Source organism: Agelaius tricolor, unplaced genomic scaffold, assembly GCF_023055355.1.
Source record: "Agelaius tricolor isolate 1412-34295 unplaced genomic scaffold, bAgeTri1.0.p SCAF_1, whole genome shotgun sequence".
Taxonomy (NCBI): domain Eukaryota; kingdom Metazoa; phylum Chordata; class Aves; order Passeriformes; family Icteridae; genus Agelaius; species Agelaius tricolor.
The window spans coordinates 57,489,275-57,503,307 of record NW_027269261.1 but is presented as its reverse complement, the minus strand read 5'-3'; the positions used below and the strand labels follow the sequence as shown (position 1 = coordinate 57,503,307).

Sequence of the window (14,033 nt, the reverse complement as noted above, 5' to 3'; positions counted from 1 at the left end):
CGGGCCGGGCTGTTGTTGCGGGAGGCAATGCGGCGGGCGGGGTGGCGCCGATGGCGGTCCCGGAGGGGAAGCGCCGTGCGGCGGCCGTGGCTGTTCCCTGCTCGCCGCGTCCCCCCCTCGCCGGCCCCGTTCCCGCCGCCTCGTTCCCGTCTGCCCTGTGCGAGCTGAGGCGGGGCCGCGGCGGCAGTGCCGGAGGGCCCGTGATCCCCCGCACGCACCGGGATCGGCGCCCCTCTGGTTCGCTCCGGCCGGCGGGACTGGTGGTGTCGGCGGGCGCCCTCCGGGCTTTCAGGCCCGGGCTGAGCAACGCAGCGGGAGCCGCCCGGGTTCGGGAATCGCGGCGAAGAGGCCGCGGCTGTTTGTGTTGGGTGAAAGGGGCGTGTGGCGGCAGTCCCTCCTCCCCTCCCCGGCGGGGTCCCGAGTGGCTGCACTCGAAGGGCTGGGCTGGGACCCAAGGGGAGAGGAGCGGAGAGGAGTGGAGCTGTCGGGGTTGCGGACTCGTGCTGTGATAGCCGAGCTTTGCCGTGGCTGCCCGGCACTGGGCGCTCCCTTGTGCTCGCCCAGGGTTTGTGCTGTCCCCGTGCTGAACGTGGAAGGGTTGGGCGGGGGCTTCTTCGCCGATGTACTTCAGTACATCCTGAAGTCTGCAGGTCCTGAGAGGGCGGAGATACAACACCTTCTGTATTCGAAGCTTGCATTTTTCATATTAGAATAGAATTAACCTCTCTTATATATACTTGCAGTGTTCCTCGTTTCTGCTCCTGGCCTTTTCCCTTTCTCTTCTCAAGTTCGTGTCCTAGATGTAAAAGGATGTAGATCTGGACCTGTATTATGACAGTTGTCTCCTATTTTAGTGATACTACAACACCACAGACAAGGTGGCCTCCTCGGTATTCTGGTGTCATAGGAGAATCACCCTTGTTTTCTCCTTTTCTCTGCTTATGTTAGATCATCTGATTCTGTGGGCTTTCTCAGTATTTTCTTTTGAAAACTATCACATCCAGCAGAATAATACATGCTGAAGTGACTTTCAGCTTCCATGTAAAAACTACTAATTATTGAAGAGTTTCATTGTAAAAATTCTGTTTAATAAATTCATAATAACTTCTCTAGTTACAAGTGTTGCAATACATTTGTTTTGTTTTTTTCTGCAACTGAAAGGGCTAGAAATACTGTTTTAGTGAAATACTGTTCTCTTACACAGCAGGGAGAAACTTTCTGATGTAAAAATCAGCGTTGAACTCCAAAATACATCCAAAAAGCAATTACTGCCAGAATAGTCTATGGCACTCAGAACCTGAAGGCAAAACCAGTTTCTTTGTTGCAGAAGACAATGACAGTTTTTCAACACATGGAAACTGTTTAGGGCGTTGCAAATGATGATGACAAAGCTGAAAACCATTGTAGTTAGTATACAGCAATAGCTGTATAGGAAAAGGAAAGTAAAATAGAAGCGCTCAATATTGTAATCTCAAAGCATGCACTGATGGTAATTTCCCCCTCTCTGTTTTGCATATGCATGCCAAAATATTTTGAGGGGTGTTAAAAAGGGAAATAGTGGATTGTCCGTAAAATATTGTGGAAGCAAAGAGGCTTTTGATCTTGCAGGAAGATTGTGTTGTCAACTTCAATGGGACTGTTCATGTTGTAGGGCTTTATCAGTGCAGAGCAGCTGCTGAATTAAGACTGTAACTTTCAAGTTAGAGTTCCTCAGGTAAGATGATACCTTGTTGCTAAAGTTGGGAACAGATTTAGAAGAAAGTACTGTTTAATGTGATACAGTTCTCCCAGATATGTTTCAGCCAACTTAAAAATTATTGATTACAGAAAGACTACAAAAAATGTTCCATAGAATTCTTTTGGAGTAGTAGATCCGTCACAGTATTTTCCCCTCTCTAAAAACAGCCACATAGCATTTACAGCATTTTATGCTAAAAGTGAGAATGCAAATTGGATGCAGGTAATTTGATGTTGCCCATTGTTTGTCTTGTGTGGAACTTAGTAAATGTGTGTGTAATGTAGTGTATATTTTGCATAACTTAAAATAATGCGGGTTGTAGTGACACAGTATGTTTTCTTCTGCAGCAAATCCTGGTAGAGAGGTTCTACCCCCTGCCCTTATGCCACAATTCTTCTCTTGACTGTTCTTACAGAATTGCTTGTGAGGGAGGCAGTGCTGTAAGACTGGGTCACTTTCTCATGACTTGTGAAACATCAACATTTAAGCTCCTCAGTGTCTGTAAGCTGTTATACTATTATGGTTAGAGAACCAATAAACTTGGTTGTGCATAAATGAGGGCTGGGGAGAATGGGAACTTATTAAAGTGGTTTTGCTTCCAAATGAAAACATTATTGGAAGATTCCTGTATGCTACATGTTCTTTTCCTTTAAAACAGCTATAAAGATTATTCTTAATTATAGGCTGTTATTGACAGTTGCTAGTGCTTCTGTTTTGTGGCAATAAAATTCTCTATTTCATGACATTTGCTTTACTGCTCATTTCACTGTTGCCTTAACTATAGAACTAACTTTTCTGTAATGTAGCAATCATTGTGTTAGGGCAGTGACAAGTGATTTTGGGTATTTACAATGCAGATTTAGGCAGTTATTCTTTATAGGCTGCATCTTTGCTGCCCTGTCTTGAAAGGGACAAACTAATAAGGAAGGTCCCAGAACTTTGCATGTTTTTCAGCACATGCTTAGTGACTGAGTGACTGAAGAATGTTGCAGTACATTGTTTTGTTGTTTTGATTTTTAACTTCTTGTTGCACTGTAAAAGTGGTTTTGCACTGTTAATTTGAGGCATCATAGATGCACAATTTGACATATGCAAAATAAACTTGTTTAAAATATGCTCGTCACAGCTGTCCTTGAATGTGCTGTTGCTGCGAGGTGTTCAGCTGCTTTGTTTCAGTGATTCTTGAAAGTACTCATTTTTTAAGAATGCCTTTTTTAAATCTGAATGATTCTTTCTCCATTAAAGCCTTAAAACAAATATTTTTCACCTTCACAGAATAATTATTAAAATCTTTGCTTCTTCCTAACTGAAAATAGTTGAACATGTTCCTTCAAACTTGAGTAAACTGCTCCCTAAAATATATTTGAAGTAAGATCTTTTAGCAGACAACATTTTTAGGAAGCTCTCTAAATGCAGGTTACAGTAGGGTTAGAAATCATACTAAGCACGGAAATAATTACCAGTATTTAAATAAATAACTCTGACAGGAGATTTTTTTAAAATTATGAATCTGCCATATAGAGGTGCTGAGGAAGGAGGAAAAAAATTGATGAGTTATTTACTGTTGTCTTGATTGGTTGAAAATCTTTTGATTCTAAATCTGTAACTTTTTTCCCCTCTCTGTATCTTCAGCTATCTGCTGATAGGTTACTACTAGATCATTTCATCTTCTTTCATACTTGGGCTTTTGCCAAATCCTGCTACTTTACATGCCAGCATCTTAGAAATCAGCTTTTCTTTCCCAGCTGAAGGAGACAAGAATTGATTCCCTGTCCAATTCACAAGCAAAGTTCATTAAGTTTACTCATTGTGCCTTTTCCCTCCAGTCAATGTCATGCTGCCATAGGACAAGCTTGCTTTGCTTATTTCTCTGATCATCTTGTGTCAATGGTGTTTGCATCACATGTACCTGCTCTTGAATCCACATTTCTCAGTGAAAGTGAAGGTGAGTTAACTTGGCTGTGGCAGAAGTTGTTAACCATCTGTGGATTTGTTTCTTGCTACATTCTTTTACCTTTCTCACCTAATGAACTTGTGTTGCAAAAGTTAGCAACTCTAATTTAGGAGAGTCCATAGAATTTTGCACCTCACATAAGATCAGGGCCTTAATTTTTCAGTGTGAATGATGCTTGAAATCAGTATATATTCAAATATTATCAGGGTCTGAGAATTCTATTTTTAAATATGCTAAAAGTATTTCTCTAAGTGTTTTAATTATTTAGATAGTAAATAATTAAAAATGGCATCTTAGCATGCTTCATCATGATGAAGGCTTATCTGCAATAAATCTGCACCTTTGGTGTGAGTTTCTTGTTGCTGAGGACAAATCTCTTTGGGAAATGCCATGAATGAGAAAGCATTGCATACAGTAAGCCTAAGCTAGGTTCAGCAAGCAGTAAACATTGGTTTTGTTTGTTAATTTTCCTCTGTCGTGTCTTTTCCCTTGGTTTATACAAATTTCTTCTGTCTAATTTTGCTTGAGGAAGAGTAATATAACTTGGATGAACATGAAGAAGGAAAATAATGATGGAAAATTAGACCAAATGTAATGACTCCCCTGTACGAGCACTTTTTCTGCCTGTTGTGTGCATTCAGTGACCACCCCTTTCTTCATCATGAATGTATTGAGGCTTCAGTGACTAAGCATTGTAACTTATGACCAGGTAGTGAAGTGGTTAGAAAGTCAACTATTTTTTTCAATTAAAAATTAACACATCCACTGATAAGTTAATTTAAGAATATCTAAAATTTCTTAAATGTAGTTCATGTCTCAGGTGGCAGGCTTGAAATCTGTGATGCTATTTTTTGGAGCATTGAGATTTAAAAAGAATTTTGTTAGCAAGTAATTTGAATAATCGCCTAAAGGAGTTTCTGTGAAACTTTTTTCTTTTTAAGTAAGATTTGAGTATTTGCTAATGATTTGCCCATATCAGTGAAATGTTTTGAAGGAATTTCTGTACCCTTGATCTTTTAAGAGGCAGGCCTTCAAGTAAATCAAGACAAGTAGATATCCCAAATAATAGGAAATGATAACAGAAAGAAAAAAAAAACAACCTAAATTTAATAACATCATATTTTATCGGTGTGTAAATTAAGATTGTGTTCTTAACTGTTTTTTTTGTTGTTGGCATGTTTTTTGCACTGAATGTTAGGCTGTCAATGTAATGTTAAAAACATACCCATACTTTCCCACAAACTTCCAAAATTCAGTGCCTCAAAATCTAAGTCCTCGATCATGCAAGAAAAAAAGAGGGCATTTTTTGCTGATTATTTACATTACAAATCTTTATAATTCCTAATAAATACTTTTAATTAAAAATATTTTGTTATTTTGCTTGATTGAAGATATATTCACATATAATAATAAAAATAAAATGCCACATATGATTTTTTCTGGTGGTCTGCAGCTGCCTAGTAATCCATAGCAACATGGAAATGATACTGCAAATGTGTCCAAAACAGGTCGTTACTGCTGCATGTAGGCATTTTAAAAAGAGGGAATCCTCTATGGTTTAGCTTCAGTACAGCTCTAAGCTTTTCTTTTAATGCTACTGTTTCTTTCATCCTGATGTAGTATCAGGAGATCACCAAGAGCTACTGGAAAGCCTAGAAAGAAATGTGTAATATTCATTTCCTTTGAGTTCTTTTGAGTGATTGTTGATGTGAATGTTATCCCTTAATGCCACAAAGTCATATTCTTTAGTGCTACATAACACTTTAGGTAAATAATTTTATTAATTTTTTATTAGGTTAATTGTATTAATGTTTTGATTTTTAATTTAAATTACCAACATTTGGCAAAAACTGAGTGAACTCTTTTAAAGCTTGAGATCAGTAAACTGTGGACTTCTCTTGGACTGGCTGACTTAGGAGTTACAATTTAAAACTTCAGAACTTGAATACTTTAATAGTGATCTTGAAGACAAAATAGTTTTAAATGCTTGCACTGTTGAAATATAGCTTCAGAAATTCTTCCTAATTTCTGCTAGTAGGACATTTCTTTGTCCTTTTGTCCCAAGAGTCAGAGTTATATTTTGCTGATCTTCTGATCTTCCTCAACTTTCATGTAGTACCAGTGCCTGTCTTAATGAAACCACCTTCATAATGACCAACTTTGTGGTCTAGCTGCTGTCTTACCAGCATTGGCTTTTCTGAAAGCTGCAGAGTGGCTGCATGGCATCTGCTCAGTAAGGTGTGAGATGTGCACCATCTGCTTCTTTACAGATCTGCTAAAGCAGTAAGTAGTTTTGCTGCAAGCCTTACTGTGAAGAGAGTTCCCTGTCTATCTGTCTGATCCAGCTAACTTTATCTTAGCCTTTGCAACACTTTTTCATTATTACTGATGGTTGTTGTCAGTTTGTATTGAAATCTTTAGTTCTGACTTCCCATGTGATGTGTAAGTGAAGTTCAGCCTTCTCAAATGTTGAGGGATTGAGTAGTGCTTGGAGGTTAAAGTCTCCCTCATCCACACATGGGTGTTAAAGTTCATTGGAAAATGAGGTTCTATGTTTTTGCATGCTGAAACCAACCCTAAAGTTACTTTTTTCTTTATGTACTCCTCAAAGTTTCTTCATTCAGCTGCTGATACAGATTTAGATAAAATCAACATAATCATTATGATAAATGTGAGTACGTGACAGAGAACTTCTGTATAAATCTGTGTGCTAGAAGGCTGTGTTTAGCAGGCCTTTCTCCTCCTCCAGAGAAGAAAATGGTTAATACCAACTTTTGCAACACTGCCCTATGGTAGGAGGGGGCAATACAGCTGTGGTTAACTGCAGACTTTAATATCCATGAAAATGAATAGAAAACTCTTACCCGTTACACCAAAGCGGATGGGTTGTTTTTGAAGGTGATCCTTATTAAATAGGGAAGGAATACTACCTTAAAGTGAAAGTGAAATGTTCACAGGTAATTTTGTATTTAATTGAAGCTTGAGGCTGTATACTAGTTTGTGTTGAGCCCAGCTTATGATTCCTGTGTTTTATGTCTGCAGGTTTTGAGTAGCATTTAAATGGTAATTGAATATTTATTATTATTATTACTCCCATTTTTAAAAAATTTCTGTCACTTTGGAATTTTCATGGGACTTGATATTTGTGTTTCATTTCTGGGCTGTAAGATTAACTCTGATGGACTTGTGATTTCCTCAGTCTTTGTGTGGTTGTGTCCCTGAATGATAGACTCTCAAGTGATTCCTTCCTGTGAGCTGTATGCAACCTCCTGTTTGGATAATGTTTGGATATTGTGAATCCAAATCATAGTGAAAATAGATGGACAGCTGAATGTTTGAGGTAGATAGCTCTTAAATTGTCAGCAAAGCACAAGAAATTTGCATGTATGAGTGGTATAAGAAACACTTGTTTACAAACACCTACTTTCAATTTATTTAGCACAAAGAACTTTGTATGATTTGGGTCAGTGTCTGTTACTGGATTTTAGGGTGCTGATGCATCACTTCTTGTTCTAAGTGCTTTCTTTGTGTTCATGCTTTACAGTGAAATCTTCCTATGCTCATTACTAAATAAAATTCTATTAACTGAACCACATTCTTTCCCATATTTTTTCTTCCTCTGCTCAAACAAAAAGACCTGGACTTTAAAAATGTCAGTTGATCAGGTGCTTAAAGCCAACAATCTTCACATTGCTTGCAAATCAAGCTGTGGTTCTGTTCCAGCCCATTCTCCTCTGGAGAGCTGCTAGCTGGTTTTCATGGGTCAGGTGGAGACTGTCACTTGACAGTGTCCTGCACTATATCCCTATCTTTAAAAGTGAGAGGCATGGATTAGACGGGTGGACCACTTGATAGATAAGGCTGGCTGGTAGCACTGAAAATAGTTGTGGTCCAAAGCTCTATGTTCAGGTGTAGGCCTGATGAGTGGTGTTCCTCAGGGGTTGGCACTTGGACTGGTGTTGTTTAACATCCTTGTCATTGACATTGACAGTGGGATCAAGTGCACTCTCTGCAAGTTTGTGGAGAGCAAACTGTCCTGTATCAAAAGTGTCATGGCCAGCAGGGCAAGGGAGGCAATTCTACCCCTCTGCTCTGCACTGGTGAGACCCCACCTGGAGTGCTGCATCTAGCTCTGGGGCCCCTAACATAAGAAGGAACTAGTTGACCTTGAAGGATTCTTCTAACCCAAACCATTTGATGATTTGTCACATCAGTAATTTCTATCTACATGAATGAATCTTTTGTAGCATAAAGCTATATGTACTTTGCATCATGCCTTAAGATCTCTGTATGATTTCAAAATATCACTGTTTCACTGAAAATTCATCTTCCTAAGTGAAGTATTCTGCAGTGGTTATGGAGAAAGTAATCTAAGAAGCTGAACTATGTGGATGCTGAAGTAGTTGCACTACTTGTGGATCTTGAAGTAGTAAATGGTTTTGGGATCTGCAGTCAGCCACAGGAGGAGTTTGAGTAGGTGTTGTGGTTTGTATAGTAAGCTTGTGTGCTCGATCATGTGGCAGTGACACATCCTCTTTTCTGATCTGGAAGCCAGTGTTGGTGTAAATGTTGACTGCAAGTATTTTATGGTACGGTTACAAACGTGTTTGGTCAACAGTCAGGATACTGTCAGTGAGGTAGGCAATTCTTTGAAACATAAGCACTTCAGTAGTGCATTTGTTGCTAAATAAAAGACAAAATTAAAAGATAGGTTGTTTACTTGTTGGAAGTCCATGGTGCCTTTTCAGACTCTTCTTTCCTTGCTCTCTGACAGACAACTGCCCAGTTTCCCAGGTTACATTTAACAGTGGTATATTCCCACCTTCAAGTCCAAGGACTGCTCTGAGCTCTTTTCCTGTTTTCATGGTGTTATTTGTGGAAAAGAGGCAGACCAGAGAGAGTTTTCAAAACATGCTCCAATTATGTCAAGTTGTCATTGCCACAGCCTCTGCACAGAGTAACTCTTGAACTTGGCAGGCAGTGCTCCACTGTTAAGTACTTACTTTTCAGCTTCAGCCCTTTGAAGCTTGGAAGTTGTGCTGATATAACTCTGTTTTGAGTTTACTTTTTATTTCAAGCCGTCAGTGTGTTTGTGCATTATCTTTGCTTGTAAACACTTGAATATCTGATTTGTTTGCAGTACAAATTGATTATCATTCTTAAAACCCAACAGTCTCCTCAAGGAGAGACTTCTGTGCATGTTATAGTTGGAAAGGATATTCTACTATGCATTTAATTGTGAATTATTTTCTTGCAATATACAGCTTCGTTTTAAGATTTAGAAAATTGTTTTAGTTAACATTAAGTTAATTTTTTTATTGTTTTGGTTTTTTGGTAGAGATGGCATGAAATTAGAATGTCTTCTTTGCAATATAAGCTTCTATTATTGGCTTCTTTATACTTGTTTTCTGGACTTAATTGAGAATTTGATAGAGACACGTTTCAGGCAGAATTAAGATCCTGGCAGCTGGTCATCTTGGGACTGACTGTTGCAGGAAAGAAAGGACTTTTTTGGAGTTTGGTACCTTACAGTTGTTATGTTTCTCTATATTCAGCTGTGAGACTAAGGAAAAAAAATCTTGTTATCAACACAATAGAAATGTTAACTAAGTCAATGTTGACTTTTTTGTTTAGGGCTTGATTGTTTTTATTAATTCCCACCTAAAATTTGATGTAGTTTCCATTGTATAATAAGCAAATTTGAAAAGCAGACAATCTATTGGGGGTAGCTGAGAGGGTGTTGGTTTTTTTGAGGATGGAGCATTATTCAATAAGTGAAATAAATAGCTGACAGCAGATTCAGCTTCTTCCACAGGTTCTGAGTATGGGTAACTTTCTTCAATTCTTATTTACTGAGGAAAAGATTGCAATAATCAATGACAATACAACCGTCAGCAAATCTCATGATTGTTTGCTGAATGAGAGCATCCTGAATGCTCAAATCTGTAAAATAGTAGTTTCTGTTTTCGGGGCTTTTTTGTAATTTGCCTGTCAATGCAAGCATTTTATTTGGTAGTTGTATGTACTTTGACTGGACCTAGGTTTTGTGAAGTTAGAGAAGGTTCTTGGCCTTATCATAGGGCCCTGCAGTTGCACTTCCAAGATGTTCTTTTTGTTCTTTGCATGCTTATTCCAAAAGGCACAAAAGGAAAGAGCAGGTGGCTGCCTATAGTTATAGAATATATGCGCCTATCTGCATGTAAAGAAATAAATCACTATTTTAGACCTTTTGTGAGTACTTCTCAGCTATTGCTTTTTGACATCTCTTCAGCCTCCTAGAGCCTTTATCTCCTCACTTCTGTTATAATTAGACTTGCTTATTCTCCTTTTTTTAAAGTATATTTTGTTTGGAGATACTAACTTCTTAGTGATTCCTAATGAGACTCGAAGAGTAAAAGTTTGATTTTTGTTTCTAAGCTTTGTTCACAGAACTGCTATACAACTAATCCAATTAATTTCTAGTGGTCAGGGAAAACTTTTTTTTCCCTTACTTTTCCTCTGTTGTTAGTGCCAATGTATTAATGGATTGATTTGTTTGTTTTCTTTTGGGTACAATTTTGCTCAGTAAGTAAACTTATGAACTGCTGCAAATGCCTGCTGGCTCAGATACTAGAACTGCTGTAGTATTCAGTTCTAAATGAAGTCAAAGAACAGGATATATCTAATGTGTGGGGACTGTGAGTGGAGTGTATGCTTTTTCTGGGACTTACCAGATACAGAAATCTTTCTAAAAAAATAATATATTTTAAAAAGGAATTGTTTTCCTTAAAATTTTCCTTAGTAATAGTATAGTTGTTTTGCAGTTCTATGTGATACTTTCTCTTCAGACTAAAAAGGAATATGATCTGAGGAGTTATTTTCCTTTCTGAATTCAACTCTGTGTTATATAGGATAATTAATTCTGGACACAGATAGTAGATAAGAAAAGAAGACAGGAAAATCCCATGATTAATAGGTGTAGTTGGGAGCATCCAGTAAGCAGTCAGTAAAGTCTCTGCAGAAGTTAGCTCATTCCTGGGGTGTATTTTTTCAAAAAAACCCACTTCAGGACAATCTTACACAAGTTCCATAATCTGATTTTCATGTTTTGGGTTAGATATTAATGGTGCTTAAATGAACTTTTTTTTTCCCTTTTAAAGTATAATTTTGCAAATAAATCCTTATTTAAAGAAAGTAGTTAATGAAGCAATCCATCATTGAAATGTCTGTTATTTATAGTTTATATAGTCTCTTAATAAAAGTAATTAGTTAATTTTTTCCTGTTATTTATAGTTTATATAGTCTCTTAATAAAAGTAATTAGTTAATTTTTTCCACTTGTTTTCCAAAGTTTTCTGTTATTCATTAATGGCTCTTGAGAACTTAAAAAAAATAGAATTAACAATGTTTTAAAAATCTTCAATAAAACAGCAAGAAAAAATGGCCACTTCTGACATTTTACATGCATGTTCATTTATATTTTATTTTGAAAAGTGAAAAAAGATTGAGAGTGTTTTGATATAAAAACTTTTTGGCTGCAGTCTGCCCCAGCATAAGAATTCAGATTCTGTGGGAGTTTCTTAACAAAAGGATTTTTTTTCTTTGCTAACACAAGACAAACAGATCTGGAAACTAAAGTACTGAGCAATGATGCTTCAACTTAACATTTCTAACTTGCTTTTGTATATCTTTCAATAATTACTTGTATGGCTTCTTAGAAATATGAAGTCTATCTTGTTTGGTGTGTATAGTAATACTAATTTCTTACTGACTATATTTTCAGGATTCATCAAAGGTGTGCATGAAGTTGAGTTTTCCTAGGGAGTAGAGCTTTGCAAGTGATTTCAGGAAAGCATTTATAACTGCTGGGAAACTGCTGTTCACCAATCACTGGCTTAAGCATCATTTGGTCTCTGGACTCCAGATTGAATTTTAGTATCACAGAAGGGTTTGTGCTGGACAGGACCTTTAAGGATGCTGTAGTCCAACCCTTGCCATGGCCAGTATGATGAGGGCAAGAGTGTAAGATCTGTGTAAGGCACATGATTTCTCACAATGCTATGTATATGTTAACACATTTCACAGACTCCTGCACTGCAGAAGAGAAACAATGCCTTCATTTTTATATATTTGTTTGTTTATAGAAAATGGAATAATCAAAACAGACAAGGTATTTGAAGTAATGCTGGCTACAGACCGTTGCCACTATGCAAAATACAACCCCTACATGGACTCTCCACAGTCTATAGGTAAGAGCATCTTGCAAAAGTGATTGAGATTGTTTTCATTTGTGTAACTGTGGCTGGTTTTGTTATTTATGTGTTAAGAATGTGAAATTTTTTTTAATTTGGAAGATTGTTTAGTTCTTCCTCAATTTATTGCATACCCTTTTAACTAAGCTTCAATTTCCTGCGTTATGCAGTTGGCATATTTGGATACATCAGGTAGAGAGGTGTTTTTCAGATAATATTAGTATGTGTAAATATGTGTTTGTTTTTCAAACCACAGCAACTTGTGATTGTGCAACTGATGTAAATACATAAAAATAATTTGCATCCAGTTTAAGGTAGAAACATTCCCTATCTTTCCACAGAAATCATTCATTTGGGACCAGTGCAAAGTTTCTTAAACCATTATGTGAAATCTTTAAAAATAGGCTTTGAATTGGCAGGTCTACTGATAGGACAGTAATTACCCATCCAGGTCCCAGTTTTATCTTTCCAAGACAAGAGAATGGTCTGTGTAAATGTGCTAGTTTCTTTTTTCTTGATCTTCTCCCTGCTTTTAATTGTATGTAGTAAGTGAATTTTATTAGGATTTTGTTAGTTATATAGGAAAATTAAAAATATTTTAAGATACATAAGCCTTTGAGTATGTGTCTTTACAAAAACAAATATAGGTGAGTGTTCCTCCCATTCTTATAGGTGTTTGTTCTCATTTGTTGTTTGCAAAACACACAAGGTTGTTCTCCAGATATTCTATGGTCTCCACTACATGAAACTCAAACTAACAAATTCAGGTTTTTACATAGGGGCTGACTAAAAAGGAGTTACATTATTTGAGGAGACACTACTCTTCTGAATTAAGCCTACTTGCTCAGTATATGATATTCATTCAATGTATAGTGACAAAATGGAGATTGTAACTGAGATCAAGGATAAAACTGTTTTTTTTCCTGTCCAGAGTGGACACAGTGTAGCTTTCAGCTGAGGTACCATAACTCACTTCTGATGTAGAGTACCTGTGTAACTGCAGGGGTGTGGATGTTGTACCCTGAGTGAGGGTGACAGTGAAGGTGTTGCACTTTACAGTCAAGGTAATAAAGATTGTAAGGTTGCTGTCTGAACAACAATGAACATCATCCATTCTCTTGTTTTACAGGTTTCCAAGCAACAATCAGTGCTCCACACATGGTAAGCTTTTAACTAGGTGATTAGTATAATGATTTTATAAACATCCAGGTGCTTTTGAAATAAAATATTTACCCTAGTAAATTTAATGAGCAGTTGATTGCAGTGACGCTTTTGTGAAGTGCTTACTGTGAGGAAGTAGAAGATATTGATCAAGATTTTTCTTGCAGATGTACAGTAATAGGATGAGGGGTAGTGGGGGAAAAAATGTAACATAGGAAATTCTGATTAGTTTCTTGATTAAAAAAACCCCAAACTATGAGGGTAGTTAAGTACTGAAACAGGCTTTGCAGCTTGTGGAAGTTCTGTTCTTTGATATACAAAGAAGCTGACTGAACAGGGTTCTAAGCAGCCTAATTTAAAATGCCCATGTATTGAAATAGGACTGGACCAGAAGATTTCCAGAGATCTTTCCAATAGAAATTACTTTTTAATATATAAAATCAGAATTCAGGAGTGAATGACAGTGATTCCTGTATACATATTCCAATATGGTACTGCGGTAATGCCTTTAAATCTTTGGACAGGAAAACAGATACATTGTACTGAGTTGCAGGGCTTTTTTTGCCAAATGGTTTGTGACCAGGGTGAGTGTTCCAGTTGGGATTTCAGTGCATGCATCTAACCCAGATATAATTTTTCTATTTTTCTTTATTTGAGATGAAAGGTGACTAGAAGCAAGTATTTTGTCTTTGCAATGTTTGGAAGGTGTCAAATCATAGTAAAAGTCTGCTTCTCTTGACTAAAAACTGTGTAGATGGCTTAGAATTTACCTAGTTATCAATATAAAAAACCAGGAATTTTGTATAGAGATGTTAACAATATTATTCAAGAAAAGATCAGAAAAAAGTACTGTTGCTAAGAGGAAAAATAAGTGTTAATCATGCTTCGAAATTAAGTCCCTTAAGTCATTATTTTTCCAATTCTTAGCACTAGTAGTATATGAAGTGTTA

The 14,033-nt window shown here is 37.2% G+C and overlaps 1 protein-coding gene across 4 annotated transcripts in view; it reads left to right on the top strand.

The window, feature by feature from the left end:
* PCMT1 (protein-L-isoaspartate (D-aspartate) O-methyltransferase) overlaps nucleotides 1–14,033 on the top strand; it is a 36,806-nt gene that overhangs the window by 982 nt on the left and 21,791 nt on the right. For all 4 annotated transcript variants that reach the window (XM_071435749.1, XM_071435738.1, XM_071435759.1 and 1 more), the window contains exons 2-3: nucleotides 11,815–11,919; nucleotides 13,052–13,083. In XM_071435749.1, the coding sequence (XP_071291850.1) occupies nucleotides 11,815–11,919; nucleotides 13,052–13,083 (137 nt within the window). The remainder of the gene's footprint in view (nucleotides 1–11,814; nucleotides 11,920–13,051; nucleotides 13,084–14,033) is intronic.